The 22,084-nt window shown below is 39.9% G+C and overlaps 7 protein-coding genes and 1 long non-coding RNA gene across 12 annotated transcripts; 7 read left to right on the forward strand and 1 right to left on the reverse strand.

Moving 5' to 3' along the window:
• On the forward strand, positions 14-1,266 carry LOC104745013 (protein RETICULATA-RELATED 2, chloroplastic-like). The gene has a single exon (XM_019237247.1). The coding sequence runs from the start codon at positions 58-60 to the stop codon at positions 1,066-1,068; it is 1,011 nt and encodes a 336-aa protein (XP_019092792.1). The 5' UTR covers positions 14-57; the 3' UTR covers positions 1,069-1,266.
• On the forward strand, positions 2,005-3,520 carry LOC104745015 (protein RETICULATA-RELATED 3, chloroplastic). The gene has a single exon (XM_010466170.2). The coding sequence runs from the start codon at positions 2,246-2,248 to the stop codon at positions 3,266-3,268; it is 1,023 nt and encodes a 340-aa protein (XP_010464472.1). The 5' UTR covers positions 2,005-2,245; the 3' UTR covers positions 3,269-3,520.
• LOC104745016 (putative zinc transporter At3g08650) lies at positions 3,802-7,209 on the reverse strand. 3 transcript variants are annotated; one of them, XM_019237373.1, is made up of 7 exons: positions 6,978-7,209; positions 6,593-6,636; positions 5,883-6,495; positions 5,384-5,668; positions 5,177-5,305; positions 4,968-5,065; positions 4,060-4,876 (listed from the first exon to the last, which is right to left on the reverse strand). In XM_019237373.1, the coding sequence occupies exons 3-7, from the start codon at positions 6,345-6,347 to the stop codon at positions 4,060-4,062; spliced, it is 1,794 nt and encodes a 597-aa protein (XP_019092918.1). In that variant the 5' UTR covers positions 6,348-6,495; positions 6,593-6,636; positions 6,978-7,209. The 3 variants fall into 3 exon arrangements, with proteins under 3 accessions (XP_010464473.1, XP_019092918.1, XP_010464474.1); XM_010466172.2 differs by having other exon boundaries at positions 6,593-6,640; XM_010466171.2 differs by lacking the exon at positions 6,593-6,636 and having other exon boundaries at positions 3,802-4,876; positions 6,978-7,208.
• Positions 8,549-11,038, forward strand: LOC104745017 (putative BTB/POZ domain-containing protein At3g08660). The gene is made up of 4 exons (XM_010466173.2): positions 8,549-8,816; positions 8,919-8,985; positions 9,072-10,163; positions 10,237-11,038. The coding sequence occupies exons 1-4, from the start codon at positions 8,719-8,721 to the stop codon at positions 10,753-10,755; spliced, it is 1,776 nt and encodes a 591-aa protein (XP_010464475.1). The 5' UTR covers positions 8,549-8,718; the 3' UTR covers positions 10,756-11,038.
• On the forward strand, positions 11,388-14,472 carry LOC104745018 (serine/arginine repetitive matrix protein 2-like). Its single transcript, XM_010466174.2, has 5 exons — positions 11,388-11,839; positions 12,216-12,321; positions 12,524-12,632; positions 12,807-13,748; positions 13,828-14,472. Exons 1-5 carry the CDS (start codon positions 11,647-11,649, stop codon positions 14,182-14,184), a joined length of 1,707 nt encoding a protein of 568 aa, XP_010464476.1. The 5' UTR covers positions 11,388-11,646; the 3' UTR covers positions 14,185-14,472.
• LOC104745019 (probable inactive receptor kinase At3g08680) lies at positions 15,532-18,815 on the forward strand. Its single transcript, XM_010466175.2, has 3 exons — positions 15,532-16,017; positions 16,496-17,835; positions 17,918-18,815. The coding sequence occupies exons 2-3, from the start codon at positions 16,560-16,562 to the stop codon at positions 18,556-18,558; spliced, it is 1,917 nt and encodes a 638-aa protein (XP_010464477.1). The 5' UTR covers positions 15,532-16,017; positions 16,496-16,559; the 3' UTR covers positions 18,559-18,815.
• On the forward strand, positions 19,036-19,768 carry LOC104745020 (ubiquitin-conjugating enzyme E2 11-like). 3 transcript variants are annotated; one of them, XR_760694.2, is made up of 3 exons: positions 19,036-19,121; positions 19,237-19,331; positions 19,599-19,768. XR_760694.2 is itself a non-coding variant. In XM_019236910.1 (2 exons), the coding sequence occupies exons 1-2, from the start codon at positions 19,256-19,258 to the stop codon at positions 19,763-19,765; spliced, it is 243 nt and encodes an 80-aa protein (XP_019092455.1). In that variant the 5' UTR covers positions 19,164-19,255; the 3' UTR covers positions 19,766-19,768. The 3 variants fall into 3 exon arrangements, 1 of the variants encoding a protein (XP_019092455.1); XR_760695.2 differs by having other exon boundaries at positions 19,055-19,157; XM_019236910.1 differs by lacking the exon at positions 19,036-19,121 and having other exon boundaries at positions 19,164-19,331.
• On the forward strand, positions 19,869-20,371 carry LOC104745021. The gene is made up of 2 exons (XR_760696.1): positions 19,869-19,951; positions 20,044-20,371. It is a non-coding gene; the product is annotated as an uncharacterized LOC104745021 (long non-coding RNA).

The raw sequence follows: 22,084 nt of genomic DNA on the forward strand, positions 1-22,084 counted from the left end.
CTCAGATCTCTCAAGGTCATCACGAATCTTTCCTCCACTCCCGCGAGTACACAGGAGATGGCAGCTATGGTGGCAAAGCTTCGTTTATCAGCGAAACCGGATCAGAGTAGTGTACGATTGCCGAGAGTGATCAACCTCTCCCGCGATCCAACCACTAAAGTCTCGTTTCCACGAAATGGATCGGTTTCTTCACTTTACACCAATACCTCTTCTCCAAAATTAACATTTCCATGCGCCGGAGGTGGTGCTGGAAACATAGGTAATCACGGCGGTGGAACCGGAGGAGGAGGAGGAGGAGGTTATGGAGGTTTAGGGGGTGAAGGAGAAGAAGAAGGATCGTCTTCATGGGGACCAGTAGCGATGTTCTTACAAGGATGGAGATCACGAGTTGCAGCTGATTCTCAATTCCCTTTCAAGGTACTAATGGAGATGCTGGTTGGAGTTAGCGCCAATGTGCTTGGTGACATGGCTTCACGCCCTAACTTCGGATTGAACGAGCTAGACTTCGTCTTCTCCACACTCGTTGTAGGTTCGATTCTCAATTTCACACTCATGTACCTCTTAGCTCCCTCTGCAATATCTCATGGCTCCTCCAATTTACTTCCTGGAATCTTTAGAAGCTGTCCTTCGAGCCATATGTTTGAACAGGGTAGCTTCACTGTTATGAACCGTTTTGGGACTCTTGTGTACAAAGGAATGGTTTTTGCAACCGTGGGGTTAGCTGCAGGTCTTGTTGGAACTGCCATCTCTAATGGGTTGGTTAAGCTAAGGAAGAAAATGGACCCGAGCTTCGAAACGCCGAACAAGCCGCCTCCGACGCTGTTGAATTCTTTGACTTGGGCAACGCATATGGGAGTGAGCGCCAATGTGAGGTACCAAACGTTGAATGGTGCTGAGTTCTTGCTGGAAAAGTCGTTGCCGCCATTGGTGTTTAAGACAGGTGTGATAGCTTTGAGGGTTGTGAACAATGTTTTGGGAGGAATGTCGTTTGTTGTGTTGGCGAGGATGACTGGATCACAGTCCGTGGAAGAGAAGATAGAGATGTCAGAGAAGGAGAAGGATGATTGAAATCTCTTTATAGAGTTTCTTTTTTTGTTGCTATGTTGTTACTGTTGTTGATAGGTATAAGGCACAAGATGCATCTTCTTGAGTTGAAACCTTTTTACACGTACGTTCTTACAAAAGCAAAAGACATTTGTTTTGCTCTGTGTGTGTCTAATACTTGTATGCGATTGGTAGGGTCAACTTTGCTGTTTTCTGTATCAACATTATAACCGAGAAATAAATTTCGAAAACAAGTTATAAATCAGAAAAGACACTATCTGAATTCCAAAGAACAGGTAGTAGTCGAACATAGGAATTAAAGCAAAGAAGAAACTTAAAAGCAGTGGAAGGAAGAAGTAATTAAGATGGTCTCATGAGTCAACATTTTATCAGAAGGATTGAACAGAGAGAGGTATTATATCGGAGACTGCTTATGGGTTGTTTTTTTTTAGCTTCAGCAAAGTGGAAATGTCTACTAGTGGGTTCAAACTTTATGTTCACCTATGCTTTTAGGATGAGTGATGATGAGTCATTACACCAAGACGCAGTGAGAGCTCACTTTGCTGAAGTCCACCAGTATGGGGCCAAGCGGTAGTGTCTCCCCTTTTAATTCTAATGCAATGGGATCCCAGAAAACAGGACGCTAAACAGAGCATTAGATACCGAGACAAAAGTTTGTTTGTTTGTATGTCGGTAGAGGAAAACGTTAAAGACGAAAGAATGAAAGAAAGTGAAAATAGCGCTAGGATATGGTTGATGCATTGTAAACCATTCAGTTACATTCTTTGGATTTATTCATCTTGTGCTATTAATATTGGCGAAAAAAGTTGAATCATTCATCTAATTAAAAAACATTGAAAGTTCAATGCTAATACTTTTCAAAAGATTAGTGAATCATACATAGTACTATAAAAGAAAAAAATCAACAATGGTGGTGGTCAGCTAAAATTAGTTTTAAGTTGGTGAAGTAGTTGAGTGATGCGGCCACGTGGGAGCTCGGAAACAGCTTTAGTTTCGCACGTGTGAAATGGGCCGATTGATTTTGATTGTTTGTAAAAAAAAAAAAAAACTAGGGTTTTAAAGCGTAGATGATCAGGTTACACTCGATTTCACCAAAGCCAACAAAAACACAAACACTTGAGTAAGCCATTTTCGAATTCTCGGAGAGGATCACAGATCTTTTCGTCCATTCTCGATAAAGATGGCGGCTATGGCAGCGAAGCTTCATATATCAGCGAAATCGGATCAGAGCAGTGTTCGATTGCCTAGAGTGATCAACCTCTCACGCGATCTGACGACTAGAGTCTCGTTTCCAAGACAAGGATCGGTTTGTTCACTCCACACTAATTTCTCATCTCCAAAACTCGCGGTTCCATGCGCCGGAGGCGGTGATGGTGGAGGAAGCATCGGTAATCACGGCGGCGGAAGCGGCGGAGGAGGAGATGGTTACGGAGGTGGTTCAGGCGGTGAAGCTGGAGAAGAATCGTCTCCATGGGGACCAATTGGGATGTTCTTACAAGGATGGAGATCACGAGTTGCAGCTGATCCTCAATTCCCTTTTAAGGTACTAATGGAAGAGATCGTAGGACTTAGCGCTTGTGTTCTCGGTGACATGGCTTCACGACCTAACTTTGGATTGAACGAGCTCGATTTCGTTTTCTCCACTCTCGTTGTAGGTTCGATTCTCAATTTCGTACTCATGTATCTGTTAGCTCCTACTGCAACTACCCTTGGCGCTTCACAGACTTTGCCTGGAATCTTTAGAAACTGTCCATCTAGTCATATGTTTGAACAGGGTAGTTTCACTCTTATGAACCGTTGTGGGACTCTTGTGTACAAAGGAATGGTTTTTGCTACTGTGGGATTAGCTGCAGGTCTTGTTGGAACAGCTATCTCTAATGGTTTGATCTTGCTGAGGAAGAAGATGGACCCTGGTTTCGAAACGCCGAACAAACCGCCGCCTACTGTGTTGAATTCTTTGACTTGGGCAACGCATATGGGGGTGAGTGCCAATGTGAGGTACCAGACGTTGAATGGGATTGAGTTCTTGCTGGCTAAGGTGTTGCCGCCATTGGTGTTTAAAACCGGTGTAGTGGTTTTAAGGTGTGCGAACAATGTTGCTGGAGGTATGTCGTTTGTTATATTGGCGAGGATGACGGGTTCACAGTCTGTGGAGGAGAAGGTAGAGATGTCAGAGATTTCAGAGAAAGAGAAGGATGATTGAATCTCTCATCTTAGTCTTTTTGAGGTTTTAGTTCCTCTTGTGTTTTCCGTCCGTTCATAGGTATCTCTGAGTTTGAAACCATTTTCCGCAATACGACTTTAGTTCTGGTTTGTGTTGGAATAAATAAGATGAACTTCTTTAGGTCCATCCTAATATTTGGATGTCATTGTTAGGCCAAGTTTGCTGTTTTCTTTATCTACTACCATGAATATAAAACTCAATAAGAGAATTGAATGATTTGTTTCTCGGACATTGTACTTCTTTTATGTAAGAGAAAGCTCTCTGCGTACTATTCTAGGAAAACTGGTAGAAGCAAATGACGTGGTGACGCTTGTTGTTGTTGGTAGACAAAAGTTGAGGTCAAAGTAAACACAAGGACTTGATCAGTTTTAATGGACTACGTAACTAATGATGCGTCTTTCATTATGACGGCGTCAACTAATAATGGGTTTATTGTGTGTAATTGGACAGATGATGATGATTGTCAAGAAAACAAGAACCACTTGCAAAATTTGACTAAACAATATTGTCAAAAGAAAAATAAAATAAGCAATCTATGGTCAAAAGTGTTGTTACATTCCAGTAGATTAGAGCTAAAGAAAGCCCCCATCTACTTTATCTCAATCCAAACATATATATTTAGGTTAACAGTACAAGACACTCTCTTTTCCATTCAACCTACCATCCAACAAGTTTCTATTGACACAAGTTAAACCAGAGTATGAAGTACATATCTTACAACAACATGGAATGAAAGAGAGAGTGTGTGTGTGTGTGTTCACAAGGAATCATCATCTAACAGCCTCAGGTGCAGAATTGCAGTAGGGCGTGTGCAAGCACACGAGTCTCGTGAAAGTCAGACACACAACAGCACACGCTAGTCCCAGCACCATCCCCACACTGCCTTTCCTTCTCTCTAACCTCACCGCTCTCTTAATCACCTGCCAGAAGCTGGGCAGTAATCCACCGCATGCCACCACCATTACGTGGTCCAGTCCACTGTAATCTATCCCGGCTAATATGGATCCTATGGCTGATATGGGTCCAACAAATCCTATTAAAGCAGCTGCTGCAAGAGCTGCGTGCCAACTGTCAGTAGCCCCAAAGACACAGCTTGCAACCGCTGTCCCTCTAGGAAGCCCGTGTAGGGAAACCGGGAGAACCATGTGTCTGCCAAGTCCATAAGCATTTGGAGCAGCTACCCCAAGAGCAAGCCCCTCGGCTAGTGCATGGAACCCAACCGCTCCACATGCTAATAATGATTGGAGTGTTATCACACTGGTTGGAAAATTGGTTACAGGGTTTATTAAACTGCCTGCCCCGGACTTTTTTCGACAAGTTACATTCAGGATGCTCGAGCTAATGAAATGGCTCAGTCCAGCTCCAACTGCAAGTAGACTAAGCAGAGGGATGAATCCCATTTTTGCGGATACCAGTAGTTGAAGCGGACGCCAAAGACCAAGGACAAAAGCAATGCCTGAGGCTACTCCCATGAGAAGGGCGTGCTGGAGGCGGAAGGTGACTGCCGATGCAACCAGAAATACACCCCCAAGCAATGGACCCAGACCAAAGAGGAGTGAAACGAAGAAGCCAGAGGCATCCTCTGAGCTGCAGATTGGAGAAAATGAAGCCTTAGTTGAATTTAAGAACCAATATATTGGAACAACATATAAATTTTACTTGAATTCCGTAGTTTTACTTGTAATCATGTGTGAAACTCTCGAAAAGAGTGCTAAGAGCTTCCATGGAAGCTACTGATATTGTGGCTGCAGATGCCACTTGCGACGGAGACGCTTCCTGTTGTGGTAACAATGAATAGAATTTAATTCAGTATACTAAGTGAAATCCGCATATCTCTCAAATACGAACATCAACAATTGATTTCATAAATCACGACATGAAATTCACCTTAAATGCATCAGGAAGCACTTCAGCAATAACCATCCAAATCATGCATCCGGCAGCAAATCCAGTGCAAAAAGGCAAAAACTTGCTAAACGCATCAGCGCATAAAAAAGCTGGCACAGCGACGATAGGCTGGTAAAGAATACCAAAATGAATCAGTAACATGTTATGCAAACAAAGACATTAAATCACAGAACATCATATGATTACCTGAGGTAAGGATGTTATTATACTCCAGAGCATGGCATTTTGTGGAGAAACACCCCTTGATGCCAGCACCATGCTAACAGCCAACCCTTCTGGAATGTTATGGACAGCTATGGCCAAAGTGACCAGAAGCCCTTGACTAAAACCCTTTGAACCAGCGAACGATACACCAACCCCAGATCCTTCCCCAAAAGAATGAAGTGTCATAATTCCTATGACGAGAACAACTTTAGTTGCATCTGCACCTTTAATATCCAGCATGCTAACTTCACCATATTGTTCAAGAATCTGTCCAAAATACAGAGTCTTAATGAGTGAGTTTTTAATTCTGAAATTTCATACAACTTGGCAGGCAGCTAATGTAAGAGGAAACAAGAGAAAAGACAAGTTTTTCTCGGCATGTGAGTCTAAACATTTATGAGATTCTACAACTCTGCAGTTGATAAGAGTATACAACAGAAAAGTAACTAGATGACTGACAGCCAAACATTCAGTTGCTTACCTTCTTGCAGAGCCAGATGAACAAAGCACCGGCTAGAATCCCAATAACAACCCAGTTACCAGAGCCATGCTCCTGCCCTTCCTTTACAAGATCAAAGCTAGCAGCCAACATAACACCAGCCGCCATGCCATTGCATATTCCAGCCCATTGAGGATCAAGTTCAACAAAGAAGAAGGGCACTGCACCTAACCCAGTGGCAGCAGCCATTGCCAAGGTGAACAAGGCAACAGTGGAGACAGAAACTTTGCTGTGACTGCCTCTCTTGTCACCCATTCCTATGTCATGTAAGGTTTTCTCTACACCACTTCCGTCAATAACATTCCGTCCCATGTTTTCATGGGGTGAAGCTCTAACTTTATGTGAAACCTCCCATTGAGAATCTGCGCCGGCGGTGTTCCCAACGAATACAACGAAGAATAAGAATAGAAGCGGCAGAAGTAGTCGTTTGCAGCCTGAATGCATCATTTTTTGATGCTGAAAGATCTTCTTCAAGCAAGTTTTCTCCTTACAAGAGATTTGAGAAAAACGCTCGATAAATTAAAGGGAATAATACCAAATAAACTCCAAAGGCTCTGTAGGAATCAAAACTGCATCAATAGGATGTAACTGTTCCCTGTTGAATAAAAATCATAAGAAATAAATATTCAACTTAGCAAACTGTAAAGAATAAAACTTTCAATAAGCATAATAAATACCCTTGTTAACATTACCCGTTTCATAGATCACAACGCACATAATTATCTTCCCTACGCATCTAACTACAATATGAACGCATTAGATAAATTTGCTTTAAGAAAAGGATATAGTATCATCATCATCCAAACCTAAACCTAAAGTCTCTTAAGAAAACCCAGAACTACAAAGCAACATTATTTGCAAAATCAGAATCCTTCCTTTTTTTTGGTACAGAATCGTTCAAAAAAATCGGATTTTTTTTCTTCAAAAAACTCTGATTTCTAGCAATTTAAATTACCTGGTTACAATTCGGGAGCCAAATTTCAGAAATTTAAGGTTAGATCTACCATTCTAGACGATTATATATATATAATTCTACCAGGAACCCCAGATCAATGCCAACGAGATCGCAGAACTTACCGGCAGAGGAAAAAATTGGAGCACGAAAAATATTGGATCGGACGTACATGAGCAGAAAAAAAAAATTTCAAGAGATGAATAAGAATTAAGAGGAGATGTGATGAAAAGGAAGAAATTATTTGAAAAAGGAAGAACCCTACTGCGACGACCAAATCCCTTCTCGGTTTGGACTTTGGAGGATACTTTGGGATAAATCATTCAACCCAAAACATTTTCACACGAATATCCCCTCTAATTTTATTTTTTTTCCTTAAGTACATAAATAAAGAATTTGTGAATAAGACCCTCAAGTTTGAAAATATCCCCATAAATAGTCATAATTAGGTAATAAAATTAAATTAACGTCCACAATGCTAGGGTTCGAGTCTTCTTCTTATATACTATATGGCAGTGGACATATTATATTGTTTATCATGTGAATTTATTCGTGAGTTCACGTTTGTTTCTGCATTTAAGTCAAGCAAAACATCTAATAGCTTGACAAATTCAGACACCTATTCTATATTTTTATATTCAATCACTTGCAAGTTGCAAATGATCATCACCAACACGATTAGTCATAAAAGATCGCATTTTTTGCGCGATTGCAAAAGGTAGTTTCGGATATTTGATAAACCAAAAAAAAATTGATATGAAATAGATTTGTTTGTTTGTACCATAACAGTTAAAATTACACATTTACTACAAATTATATATATATAGCGAATATATAGAACCTACAATGCGCCACCAATCCTATGTCAAGTAGACAACTTGATCAACGGGTTACTGTACTCTTTTGGATAGTATTTAAATTTTGTGGTGCATATAACTACACATCAACTTTGGCTAGTAAACATGTATATACATGAAAAGCACGAGATGTACAATAAGAACATACCAAAAGAAAACACAGTGATGCATTAACTAATTGAGAACCTGAAATATCTTTTCCAAAAAGTATATCATTTATCTCTGTCCTTTGCTATTTGTTTGCTCCACTCTGGTCGGTCTTGATAAGACCGCGACTCCAATTCTCTCAATTCTTCTGTATCTAAAAAAGAGGTATAAGTCTTGACCAAGTTTGGACAAACTTCCACCAAACTTATTATGAGTTTTGTTAGAAGTAGAGTGTTTTACATTATTTATGGTTTAATAGCGTGTTATTTTTCTAAACCGGTGTGATATAATGGGAATGCAATAAAGAGCATGTTTACGATTCCAAGATACAACAATAGTGGAGTCTTTATAGAGTTCCGTGCCCACATCCTCTTTGCTTTTCTCACGTGCTCTGAATCATATGTCACCCTTAAATGAGTTAATTTGGATTTGGAACACGTAGCTGAAGATGCACAAAGGACTAGCATGTGAAACGAGACGGTCCGATCAGGCTGAGCAGTGAGCACTAAGTCCAAAAAGTCCGACCAATGCCGTTATACGTAGCTTAAATTTGGTTCAGTACAAAAAGAATTTAATAATTCCAAAAGTTGGACCGAGTCCGTCCATGAAAGTTTAAACCGGGAATTAACCCGGTCTAAAAGTTTTGTAACACTATACCCGTTATGCTTTTTAAATAAAGACAAAGCTTTTCTCCTCTTGAGCACTCGACAATCTTTATTCCTCCGTAACTTTCTTAAGAATGCTGCAGCGTCTCTGTCCGCACACAAAGCCAAAGCAGAGAGATTGATCTGTTAATCCCAAGACAGTATTCTCTGTAAACTCGAGTATCCCGGCGATCTGTAGTGAGATAAAGAGATTCACGATGGGAACTATTTCAGACAGCCCTTCTTTATCTCTCTCTTCTCCTTCTTATACTCCTTGTAACAGTCGCTCCTCTGTTCCTACCACCTTCTCCACTCGGTCTGTCTTCCCTTTCCATTTTTGTAATCTCTGTTTAGTTTTAAATATATATTCACTTGATTGATGATGTTATGAACGTATTGATTTTTATGACAAATGCAGCATATTCTCTGATGTTGCGGGTGACATCACTGTTATTGTCGATGGGGAATCATTTCTACTCCACAAGGTTAGTACTGTTCGACGAAATTACTTCCCTTTACAATTTTTGAACGAAGGCATCAGAAAAAAAATAAACAATAAACATTATTGCAGTTTCCGCTAGTAGCTAGGAGTGGAAAAATGAGGAAGAAGGTGAGAGAACTCAAGGACTCTTCTTCCACCATCGAGCTCAGAGATTTCCCTGGTGGACCTACGACGTTTGAACTCGCCATAAAGTTCTGTTACGGTATTGTCTTCGACATCACTGCCTTCAACGTTGTTGCTCTCCGTTGCGCTGCTGGTTATCTTGAGATGACTGACGACTATAAAGAAGAGAATCTGATCTTCCTAGCCGAGAATTACCACGACAAGATCTTTTTCCGCAGTCTCCACGAATCTGTCCAAGTACTCTGTTCTTGTCAGACGCAAGAGATGGCTGAAACGTTTGAAATCCCTAACAGGTGCGTGGAGGCAATCGCCATGAACGCTTATAGAAAACAGTTAGTATCAGGTTTGTCAGAGGAGCTCAAGGGAAGAGATTGTCTCGAGCTGTTGACCGAAGAACTCTCTGCTCTCGGGATTGATTACTACTCCCGAGTTGTATCAGCAATGGCGAGATTAGGCGTAAGGTCAGAGAGTATCGTCGCTTCTCTTGTGCATTACGCTAAAGCATCAGTAAAAGGTATCATCAACCGAAACTGCGAGGAGCAGAGGAAAATAGTTGAAGCCGTGGTTACACTTTTGCCGAATGAACAAAAAGGATCTTATTCTTTCTCAATTATACCTCTCAGTTTCCTCTTTGGGATGCTAAAGGTTGGAACTATAATAGATATAGAGATCTCTTGCAGGCTCGAGTTAGAACATAGAATCGGGCATCAGCTAGAGACCGCGTCTCTCGATGACCTTCTTATACCATCTGTCGAAAACGACGATTCACTTTATGATGTGGATACTGTCCATAGGATACTCACATTCTTTCTTGAGAGGATCGAGGAAGAAGATGAGGAATGTGGTTACGACTCTGATTCCACAGGACAGTACAGTTCGTTGCTAAAAGTGGGACGGCTCATGGATGCTTACTTGGCTGAGATCGCACCGGATCCATACCTGAATCTACACAAGTTCACGGCCATTATAGAGACATTACCCGAACATGCACGTATCATAGACGACGGGATCTACAGAGCCATCGATATGTATCTCAAGGTAAATAAAAAGTAATTGTCTTCTCTATGTTTTAGAAAACATCTCAAACTAATAATCAAATATGGAAAATTAGGCTCATCCGTTATTGACAGAAGAAGAAAGCAAGAAGCTTTGCAAATTCGTTAACTGCAACAAACTCTCAGAAGAAGCAAGCAACCACGTGGCACAAAACGATCGGCTTCCAGTACAAATGGTGGTTCGAGTGCTTTACTCGGAACAGATGCGACTAAAGAAAGCTCTGTCGGGAGAATCAGAAGAAGGGTCGTCGTCGTGGGTTCTGTCGTCAGGGGTACAAAGCAGAGCGGTTTCGCCAAGAGACACGTATGCATCGTTGAGAAGAGAGAACAGAGATCTGAAACTGGAGATATCGAGGATGAGAGTGAGAGTGAGTGAGTTAGAGAAAGAACACAATTTGATGAAACACGAGATGATAGAGAAATCTGGTAATAATAACGGTGGAAGAACGTTCTTGACGTCGCTGTCCAAAGGGATTGGGAGGATTGCGATATTCGGTAGAGAAAACCGGCGAATGAATAACCGGAAATTGAGGTCGGTATCGGAAAGAAAGCCAATTAGAAGGAGGGGTAGTTAAAACGTCATCGTTTCAAAAGGTCACCGTTTTAAGGGGTTGCTATCTCTTATCTATATTACAGAGACAAGTCATGTGTAGCGGGGAGTATGATGGGCCGGAAGGAGTGTGAAGTAGGCCCAATAAAGAACAAAGGAGGTATCGTTTTCAGCCTATAAAAAACAAGGAAAACATGGGAGTAAATGGGGGTCGAGCCCGAGCCGTCTTTGTCCATAATTCCGATAAGGAAAACAAAATAAATATAAATATATGTTTGTTTAAAAATAATAAAAATATGTTGTTACGATTTGCCAAAGTGAGATAAGGTAAGCAATCTACTAGTACTATGGTTGTTTGTTAACGGTTACTAACACAACAATACGGTAAATTTTGGGTTTTTTGTTTGGTAGGTTTCCGGAAATAGTACGTCACCTGTAATAACAAAATGATTTTGGTTAAAATATCAACTTCTTAAAAAAATTTACAAATAAAGAAAGAGAAGAGCACGTGGGGTCTAACTCATACACATTCATAAAAAAAAAACTTACTATTATATTACTAAGAAATAAGGAAACTACCTTCACATCTCCGCCTCATAAATATTTTATATTATATAGTTTTTATAAAAAGAAATATAAAAAAGGGAGTATGATTGATTGATGAGGAAAAAAGAAGAAGATGAACATGCATCGTGATAACATTAGATGGTTACAACATATCCCTCACCAACTTGGAAGTGACAACAATTATACATTTTTACTAGTAGATCTGAATCTCTCTCTCCTTCTCTCTTTCTCTTTTTTTCTTCTCTAATGGCGTAATTTGTAAGCAAACTCCTTCACATACAGCCTCGACTGCTTCTTTCGTTTTTTTGCTTGCCTCTCTCTCTCTCTCTCTCTCTCTCCTCCGACGACAATGAATAGGAATCTAAGAGAATCTCTTTCCGGTGGGAGGAATATTCCGGCGATCTCTCAGTTTCGTAGAGGAGGCAGCAATCACAACAACATATCTCAAAACGGTTTCGCGAGAGAATCCGATGAGAATCTGGATCTCTTCTCAAAGATCCGTCGCTCTTTCCCATTGGCTTCCTCCGACGAATTACCCGACGGTTCGTTCCAATTTTGCCCTCTCTTTTTTTTTGAGTTCGTTGTGACTAGTCAAAATTTGTAAATTTATAAATATATAAAAATAAAAATCTGGGGATCTTCGAATTTGTTGCTACGAGACACAGTTGTCAGATTCAGAGACGAAAACGATGTTCACTCTTTCAAACTGTCTTCGTCTTCTAGATTCGATCTCTTTGCTTTTCTCTCGGTTATAGTGATTTGTTGAGAGACAGTGCCATCTCTAACAAAAGTACTTTTCTTTTTTTGGGACCAATGAAGTTTTTTGCTGGATCTCTTGTTCTACTACTTCATCACTTCTGATCTGTTTCTTAAATTTGACACTAATATATCTCTGCACACGACATTTTTTGTCTACAGTTTCTGCAAAACTTGGGAGACTCTCGGTCGGATCCAAACCAGCTCCTAGAGGCAAAGGTGATGATCTCTTGTCTTCCGCTGAAGGTGGAAAAAATGATTATGATTGGTATGTTTCTGCTGATTACTCTGTCTCTCTCTTTGCATATCTTTGTGCTTCCTATCGAATAGTTGCCCACTCTGTAATTAGAAATTGCTGATCTTTTTGGTTACCCTGCACTTGGGAGTGTCCACTTTTCTGTTGGGAAGGTTAAATTATGTATAGGAACTGACTCTTTTTTCATCTCTTGGCTCATTTATGTTATCGCTAGGCTTCTTACTCCTCCTGGAACACCTCTTGGAAACGATTCTCATTCATCATTGGCAGCTCCAAAGCTTACATCTTCCGCTAGAGCCAGTTCTGCTTCAAAGGCATCAAGGGTACAAACTTTCTTCATTGAGTTTTCCTTTTTCTCCCTTCTGGTTCTTGATGACACATTCAAGAGCTTCTGAAACTTTGCCTTCTTTGTTTGGTCTTCATAACTTCCTGATTCATACAACTGCATTACCTTATTCATAAACCAATAAACCAATGCTGTTATTTTCCTTGTTCAGCTTTCAGTTTCGCAGTCAGAGACCAGTTACCATTCCTCACGTCCTGCTAGAAGTAGCTCAGTGACTCGCCCGTCCGTTTCCACCTCGCAATACAGCTCATTTACTTCAGGCCGTTCACCATCTTCCATCTTGAACACTAGTTCTGCTTCAGTCTCGTCCTACATCAGACCTTCATCCCCGAGTTCCCGTTCTTCATCTTCAGCTAGACCTTCCACTCCCACCCGTACTTCTTCGGCATCACGGGCCTCAACTCCTTCGAGAATCCGTCCTGGGTCATCTAGTTCATCCATGGACAAGGCCAGACCGTCCCTGAGCTCAAGACCATCAACTCCAACTTCTAGACCACAGCTCTCAGCAAACTCCCCAAATATAATTGCTTCTAGACCAAATTCACGTCCTTCAACCCCTACCCGTCGCAGCCCATCAACCTCGGTGTCTGCAACTCCAGGATCCAATATTTCAAGTGGACGTGCTGCATCAAATGGTCGTAGTGCACCTTCATTGTCTAGGCCAAGCTCTCCTGGACCTAGAGTTAGAACTACCCCGCAACAGCCAATTGTGCTACCAGACTTTACTCTTGATACCCCACCTAACCTCAGAACAACTCTCCCGGACAGACCAATATCAGCTGGCAGGTCCAGGCCAGGCACAGGTGGCAGCACGGCAAAGGCAAGTCCAGAACCCAAAGGTCCAATCACAAGAAGGAATTCATCTCCTATTGTGACGAGAGGAAGAATCTCGGAGACCCAAGGAAATGGCCGTTTTGGTGGTAATAGGCAGCATCTTACAGATGCACCAGAGCCCCGAAGGATTTCAAACGTTTCTGAGGTAACTTCACGGAGAACTGTGAGGACCTCGTCAACTGCTGTCACAGACAATAATAACAACGGACTTGGCAGGTCATTCTCAAAAAGTTCACTGGATATGGCCATTAGGCACATGGTACGTATATATCTTTTCTCAGTAGGCGCGCAAGTAGGTACCATGCTTTAAATATCTCAACATGTTTGATGGTGTGTAGGACATAAGAAGCGGGAAGACCAATGGTTGCGCACTATCAACAACAACGCTATTTCCTCAGAGCATCAGACCAGCCTCATCCAAGATCCAGCCAATCCGTTCAGGGAATAATCATTCGGAGTCTATCAGCAGCAACGGGACAGAGAACGGGAATGAAGCAAATGAGGGTAGAAGACTGATGGGGAAATTGAGCGACATGGACATGTATGAAAGCTCGAGGTATGATGCATTGTTGTTGAAAGAAGACGTAAAGAACACAAACTGGTTGCATAGCATTGATGACCGGTCGCCAGATCACGGACTCATATTTGACAATGGAGGATTCGAGCTGCTTCCAGAGCCCTTTGCCCCACTCTAACACACACACACACACACCACAAGTAAACAACTTTTTTTTTTCTTTTCTAAAACCGCATTTCTCTCTTTTTTTTTTTTTTAATTTATCTTACACAGTTTGTTTGCTTGTCAATGGTGGAAAGACGGAGGTATTGAGATATAAGTGTCTAGTGGTTCTTGGTTCTTTGGTTACTGATTCTTGATTTATTGGTTTTCTTGAGTGAGGTTTGTAACTTACTATTCCCTCTGTTTCACAAAAAGTGTCATTTTGACACAATGCACACAAATTAAGGAAAGATAGAATTATACATGTTTACCCCTATTTAATAAGTGACTAATGGTTTAAATTCAATGAAAATGAACTTTGGGATAAAAGGTAAATTAGAAAATTTAATGTAAAAAATACATTGGAATTGTAAAGTGACAGTCTTTGTGAAATAAGGAAAATTCTTCAGAATGACACTCTTTGTGAAACAGAGGGTAGTAGTTATAATAATATTTGAAGAGATGGTAACGTAAATGTAATATTGAATTTATCATGTAAACAAGGATCTTGAACGAAACAATTAGAATGTGAAAGAGGAAAGAGACAGAGAGAGAGATTCACGCGCCTAACGTGAATCAATGACAGAGCTGAGTTAATAATGTGTGACAGCGAAGTTCAACCAACAAAAGAGCCAGTAGTAGTGTTTTGAAAAAGAAAAAGAAAAAAATAATTCTAGAAATTGACTTTCAATTCATGTCATATTTGATACCAGTACAATATTAATAAGAAGATTTTCAAATTTTGTATTTTTGTTTGTATTTTATAATGATACACACCCCTTATAAATACCCTCATTTATGTCACATACCAAACTTCTCCCCATCCAGGGGTCCATTTTTAAGAAAGATACCCGAATTAAAATAGTAGTATCATTAAATAAAGTAAGCTCAATTTGCAGCATACTAATCTGTTAAATATTCCCCTACTTTTGTTGCTTCCCTTACCCATCTTTTTTATAAAAAAAAACAATCTTGAAATATTCTTATCACCGCATTATAAAGAGAATCAGAATTATCCAATAATTAATATAAGTTGCATATTTTCACATTAGAATTTTTTTAAAAAATTGTCATTAAGAAGGCAATATATTTAATTAATCATCTGACTGACTCATTCAATACGAAAATTATTACTAGTCGGTTTTAAAGAGAATTTAAATGTAGGGAAGTTTCAGTAATTGCCCTTTAATAAAAGTATATACTAATTCGTTGAGAAAGAATAAAACAAAACAAAAGAGAAGAGAAATTAACAAAAGGACAAAATAAAATTTGGCTGAGTAAATTAAAAAAATCTAAAAAATCGGAAGAGAGTCAAAGCCCAAAGGAGGAGAGGCATTAAGCCAACCAAAAGAGCAAAACAAAAAGCAAATCGGAGTAACAACAGAGAGAGAGAGAGAAGAAGAAGAAGAAGAGAGATTTGGAATCTGAAACCGAAACATCGAGATTTACGTTTCTCTCCGTTGGCGTCACGCCGAAGCTTCCATCTCTCTTCTTCCCCAGATAACCCCCCCCACCAACGTTTTTTGTTAAGCTAAATCTCTAAAACACACTCTCTCTCTTCTGACTGTTTTATCACTTTGTCACTGAATCTGCATCAATGGCGATTCCAGATTCCTCACTCTTTTCTGCTTTTTGCTCAATCTTCTTCTTCACGAAATGCCGTTGTTAAAAAAAAAAAAGTGATTTCTCCACTACAACCCAATCCCCCCCTTTCCTTTGCATTTATTCCACTCTCTCACTCTCATCTTCTTCTACGATCAGCTTCTTCTTCCAATGCCCTTCACGCTTCTCGTCTGAACTCACCTCAAAGGTCTCTCTCTCTCTCTCACTTTCGATCTTATTGTTTTCTTCTTGTTTAGCTTAAGTTTTCTTCGTTTTCAATTTTAGTTTCTCTGTTTTGGTTTAGCTGAATAAACCCTAGTTTTCTAATCTTGTAGATTTTACAGATCTGGGCTTACATAATCGATTCTAAATTTAGTAACTTTCGTAATTTGGGTTTTTAGAGATTTCATATAACCCATGAGAATTCTTCACATTGTGCATAAAAACCTTCCGAAAGTTCTGATTTTGATTGATAATTGAATAAGTGTTGCATTGGATTTATCGTCATTCCACATTATGGTTCGTGAGACACAAGTCGTCCAATAGGTTTTTGCTTTTTTCACTTATGGAGAAGTTCCTTATTTGTCATTATTATTAAGGAAGCTTTCCATTATCCTGTGATGATGTGTCGGTGTCCTTCTTGGCTCTGGAAACCCTAACATGATGTGTTTTGTGTTCTCTTGCAGTTTTGAATGAGAAAGCTTTGATGTGAATGAGCCTGAGAGTATTATAACAAAAAAGGACTGATTGATGATGATGATGAAGATTGTTGCGGCCTTCCTTTTTCTTTTGGTCTCGCCTTTTGTTTCCCGTTGTTTGTCTGCAGACATTGAGTCAGACAAGCAAGCACTTCTTGAGTTTGCGTCTCTTGTTCCTCACAGTCGCAAACTCAACTGGAACTCCTCAATCCCAATCTGTGATTCTTGGACCGGCATCACCTGTTCCAAGAACAATGCTCGTGTAACCGCACTTCGTTTGCCTGGATCTGGTCTTTATGGACCTTTACCAGAGAAAACATTTGAGAAGCTTGATGCCCTCAGGATCATTAGCCTTAGATCCAACTATCTTCAAGGGAACATTCCATCTGTCATTCTTTCTCTTCCGTTTATCCGATCACTCTACTTTCATGACAACAACTTCTCTGGTACTATCCCTCCCACTCTTTCCCATCGCCTTGTTAATCTTGATCTCTCTGCCAACTCGCTAACGGGAAACATTCCGGCCAGTTTACAAAACCTTACCCACCTCACTGATCTCAGCCTACAAAACAATTCTCTTAGTGGGCCAATTCCTAACCTACCTCCTCGCCTGAAATACTTGAACTTGAGCTTCAATAACCTCAACGGGTCAGTTCCTTCTTCTGTCAAGTCCTTCCCAGCGTCATCGTTTCAAGGGAATAGTCTTTTATGTGGTGCTCCTCTTACTCCATGCCCAGAGAACACCACTGCACCATCTCCTTCCCCGACTACACCAACAACCGCCCCTGTTCCAAACGATACAAACAAAAAAGGTCTCTCCACTGGAGCTATTGTAGGCATTGCAGTTGGAGGTTCAATTCTGTTGTTTATCCTTCTTGCCATCATAACCCTGTGCTGTTCCAAGAAAAAAAATGGCGGGCAAGAAGGCACTGCTGTGCCAAAAGCTAAACCCGGGAGGAGTGACAACAAGGCAGAGGAGTTTGGGAGTGGTGTGCAAGAGGCAGAGAAGAACAAGCTGGTCTTCTTTGAAGGAAGTTCATATAACTTTGATCTTGAGGACTTGCTCAGAGCCTCAGCTGAAGTTTTAGGGAAAGGAAGCTATGGGACAACGTATAAGGCCATCTTAGAGGAAGGAACCACTGTAGTGGTGAAGCGGCTGAAAGAAGTAGCAGCTGGGAAACGGGAGTTTGAGCAGCAGATGGAAGCCGTGGGAAGGATCAGTCCACACGAGAATGTAGCTCCTCTCCGTGCTTATTACTTCTCAAAAGATGAGAAATTACTCGTGTATGATTACTACCAAGGGGGCAACTTCTCCATGCTGCTTCATGGTAATATGATGTTTCACATGTTATTCAAAAGATTATAAAGAAAGCGGCTTTGAAGTAACATTTTTAGATGAATTCATTGCAGGACACAACGAGGGAGGAAGAGCAGCGCTGGACTGGGAAACAAGGTTAAGGATCTGTTTGGGAGCTGCAAGAGGAATTTCTCACATCCATTCAGCAGCTGGTGCTAAACTTCTCCATGGAAACATCAAATCACCAAACGTCCTCTTAACCCAAGACCTTCATGTCTGTGTCTCCGATTTTGGTATAGCACCACTGATGAGCCACCACACCTTGATCCCATCAAGAAGCTTAGGTTACAGAGCACCGGAGGCCATAGAAACCCGGAAACATACTAAGAAATCCGACGTGTACAGCTTTGGTGTACTGTTGCTAGAAATGCTGACAGGGAAAGCAGCAGGGAAGACGACAGGGCATGAGGAAGTGGTGGATCTGCCCAAGTGGGTGCAGTCAGTGGTGAGAGAGGAGTGGACTGGAGAAGTGTTTGACGTAGAGCTCATCAAACAGCAACACAACGTGGAGGAAGAGATGGTGCAGATGTTGCAGATAGCAATGGCTTGTGTGTCAAAGCATCCAGATACTAGGCCTTCAATGGAGGAAGTGGTTAACATGATTGAGGAGATTCGACCTACAGGTTCTGGTCCTGGTTCTGGTAACAGAGCCTCCTCGCCTGAAATGATTAGAAGCTCTGATAGCCCGGTTTAGATTGGTTTTTTTTTTCTTTTCTCAAATCATTATTTATTTTGCTTTTCCTTCTTCTTCTTCTTCTTCTTCTTCTTCTTCTTCTTCTTCTTCTTCTTCTTCTTCTTCTTTATAATAAACCGTTTTCCTAGTTCTATTATCATGTCTGACTGCATAATTTGTTCCAAACATTATCAGGAAAAGTAGTGTAATTGAAACCCTCACCATGAATGGTTTGTAGCTGTTAGTTTGGTTTTAATTTTAAGTGTGCGATTAGTTTCCGGTTTGGTTTTTTTTTTATTTTATTCAATTTTTCAATCATCCAAAAAAAAGGACTCTTGTGATTTGGATTTTGAACCATTCACGATGAGGGTTTCAATTACACTACTTTTGAATAGTGCATGTACTAAAATGCTAATTAAGTTACAAAAACGAACTAAAATGCAATATTACCCATAAATAAATATAGGTCAGCGTGCTGACAGAGACTCATGACTGACTTGTTTGGATTCTCTCTGACTATAATAAAGAGACAAAACTAGGAGTTGAAGAGAAGCTGTAATCCAATTCTACCATCTCTCTCTCTGGTAAAACCACTAAATTTCCTTAGGATTAGCTTTCAGGTTTTTCTGATCACTTACTATTTGTGCTGTTTGGTTCGGAATCTTCGTCTGACTACTCACTGATCTCTTGTGTCCGCAGTTTTGGTTGTGTCTGACGCATGGGTTCGGCTTCGAAGCGGATTTTGAAGGAGCTCAAGGATCTGCACAAGGATCCTCCTTCACATTGCAGCGCAGGTAAAACCTCTCACTTCTCTAAACCATTAATTTCGCACTGGAGACTCACTGAACTAGATTGGTTAATATTTCATCAGTTTGATGTTAGGTTTTATATAATAAAACTTTCATTCACCGAATCCATATTTTGCTTCTGAGAGTTCTTTTTGGTAAAAGCTTTCATTTCATGTCTCCAGAGCTCAGTTTATGTCAAGTATCTCTCGTCTTGTACCTCTTGTTAATATGTTCTCTACTGATCTAACTTTGCTGTCACATTGTATTTTTTAGGTCCAGTGGCTGAGGACATGTTTCATTGGCAAGCAACTATCATGGGATCCACTGAAAGCCCTTATGCCGGAGGAGTATTTTTTGTTTCCATTCATTTTCCTCCTAATTATCCTTACGACCCACCAAAGGTGTTTGTTCTGTTCTGTTGCAGAATGAGACATTCTTAAGATCATTGGGTTTTTTTTTTTTTTTTTTTTTTTTTTTTTTTTTTTGCTCTCAGCTCTTTTGATTTTTTTTTCTTTTGGTTTTGTGAAAATAAAAATTATTGAGANCACCCAAACATCGATAGGAATGGAAGCATATGCGTTGATAACCTGAAAAAGCAATGGACTCCCGCTATTACCATATCCAAGGTTTGTGTTTTGTTTGTATCCCTACCCTACTACCATTTAAACACACTTATGTTCGTATTTTGAACGCGAGTGGTTGATGCTATGGAAATCAGGTTTTGTTGTATTTTTGCTCGCTGCTGACTGACCCAAACCCTGATGATTCTCTTGTGCCGGAGATTGCTAATATATACAAGACAGATAGATCCAAGTACGAGTCGACTGCGAGAAGCTGGACACAAAAGTACGCAATGGGTTGATAAGACAAATGTTGTCTGGTCTCGATCGAGACAAGCAATGGGACTCTGTTATTGCGCATGTAAATGTATATATAAAACTTATTAAAAAAGACACTGCAGACGGTATCATGCGATTGTAATCGTAAAACTTAGCTGTAACCTACTCTTCTTCTGTTCTGATCACTATTAGCTTATTATTTATTTCGATGGGTCTACTTTTTTTACTCTCTTGTTTCCTCCTCACTTGGTTGCAACCACCGCAAACGCCATGTTTGGATTGTCTGGTCCACTCATGACAGAGGACGTATGCATCACATGATTGTCAGCAATTACAGTCACATTTGAAGATTTCTTAATTGAATCTTGAGGATGAGCTTCATCTTTCCCCATGAATGCTGAGAAGAATGATCAATAGACTCTGAAATGTGGATGATGATGATGTGCAAAATTCCTCGTCTTTAAATTCTCAAGGAAAACAAAAAAACATTATCTTACTTTGTATCTTCTTTTTAAATACAGTTTCTTCTCGAACAAGTTATGGAATATTGTTTGATCGCCGCTGTAAGACTGTGGAGCCATCCATGAAGTAAGCCACTCTCCACAACAAAGTCATTCTTCATCTCAGAATCTATTCGCAAGATTGATCGGAGGAAATCCTCGTGTTCGTAGATTGATTTTCATCCTATTCCTCTGTTAATTTTACTTAATCGATTTTCACTCAATCGATTTTCACTTAATGTTAATTTTAACACTTCTATTAGTTTTTTTAATGGTTTTTATAAATAATTTTGCAATTATTTTCTATTTAAACTGTTTTTTAAAAATTTTTGAATTTAACTAACGTTTTTGGTTTTTCTAAGTATTTTTGTTTTAAAAAATCTACGTACAGTAAAACCTCTATAAATTAATATTTTATAAATTAATAATTTTTACTCTATCAATTGAAGTGGGCCAGTGTAAAAAATAGCAAAATTCGATAAGATAATAAGATAATATTTTTTTGAATAAATTAATAATAATGTAATTTTACATATATATATATATATATATATATATATATATATATGCTGATATATTAATATGACTTTAGAAAATATGACTTTAGAAAATAAACATATTTGGCATGAGAATTAGAAGGTTCCAGACTGACTCTTTTAGATTCTCTGGCTATATTAATAAACACAAGGAGACCCTCTCCCTTTATCTCTCTCGCTCGCTCGCTGCATTCCGTATTTTTTAGATTCTCTTCTCTCGTCAGTGCCCGTCAAAGAAGCTTCGGTTGTGGTACTCATCTCTCGAACCCTAACTGATTATCTCTCGAACCTTGCTCTCTCTGTTTTCTGGTTTCGCAATACTTGTAACTTGTTAGTTAGTTAGGGTTTCTGATCTCCTACGTTACCTGCGTCTGTGTTGTTTGTTTGGGAATCATGCTCTTCCTCTATGATCTTTTATGTGTTGTTAATTAGTTGAATTGTTTTAAGTTTTCTCCTCTTCTCTCGATAAATACTCATTGCGTTGCCTTGTCTTGTTGCAGTTTTTGCAAGTTTTACGTGTCTGAGATCATGGCTAATCGTCGTATTGCGAGAGAGCTCACGGATCTGCAAAGAGATCCTCCTTCAAACTGTAGCGCAGGTAATCTAGATTGATTCCTTTATGTTTTGTTTTGTTGTGTGAGTTGATGACGAAATATTGTAACGTCTTCATTCTTTGATTAGGTCCTGTGGGTGAAGACATGTTTCATTGGCAAGCAACTATCATGGGACCCCATGACAGTCCGTATGCCGGAGGAGTATTTATGGTCACCATTCGCTTTCCTCCAGATTACCCTTTCAAGCCACCAAAGGTATTGTTGTGTGTTTTCACTAATTAATCATCTCTTGTGACATGAATTTTTTTTATGATCATCAGACTTATATTA

Source organism: Camelina sativa, chromosome 15 (genome assembly GCF_000633955.1).
Source record: "Camelina sativa cultivar DH55 chromosome 15, Cs, whole genome shotgun sequence".
Lineage (NCBI taxonomy): Eukaryota > Viridiplantae > Streptophyta > Magnoliopsida > Brassicales > Brassicaceae > Camelina > Camelina sativa.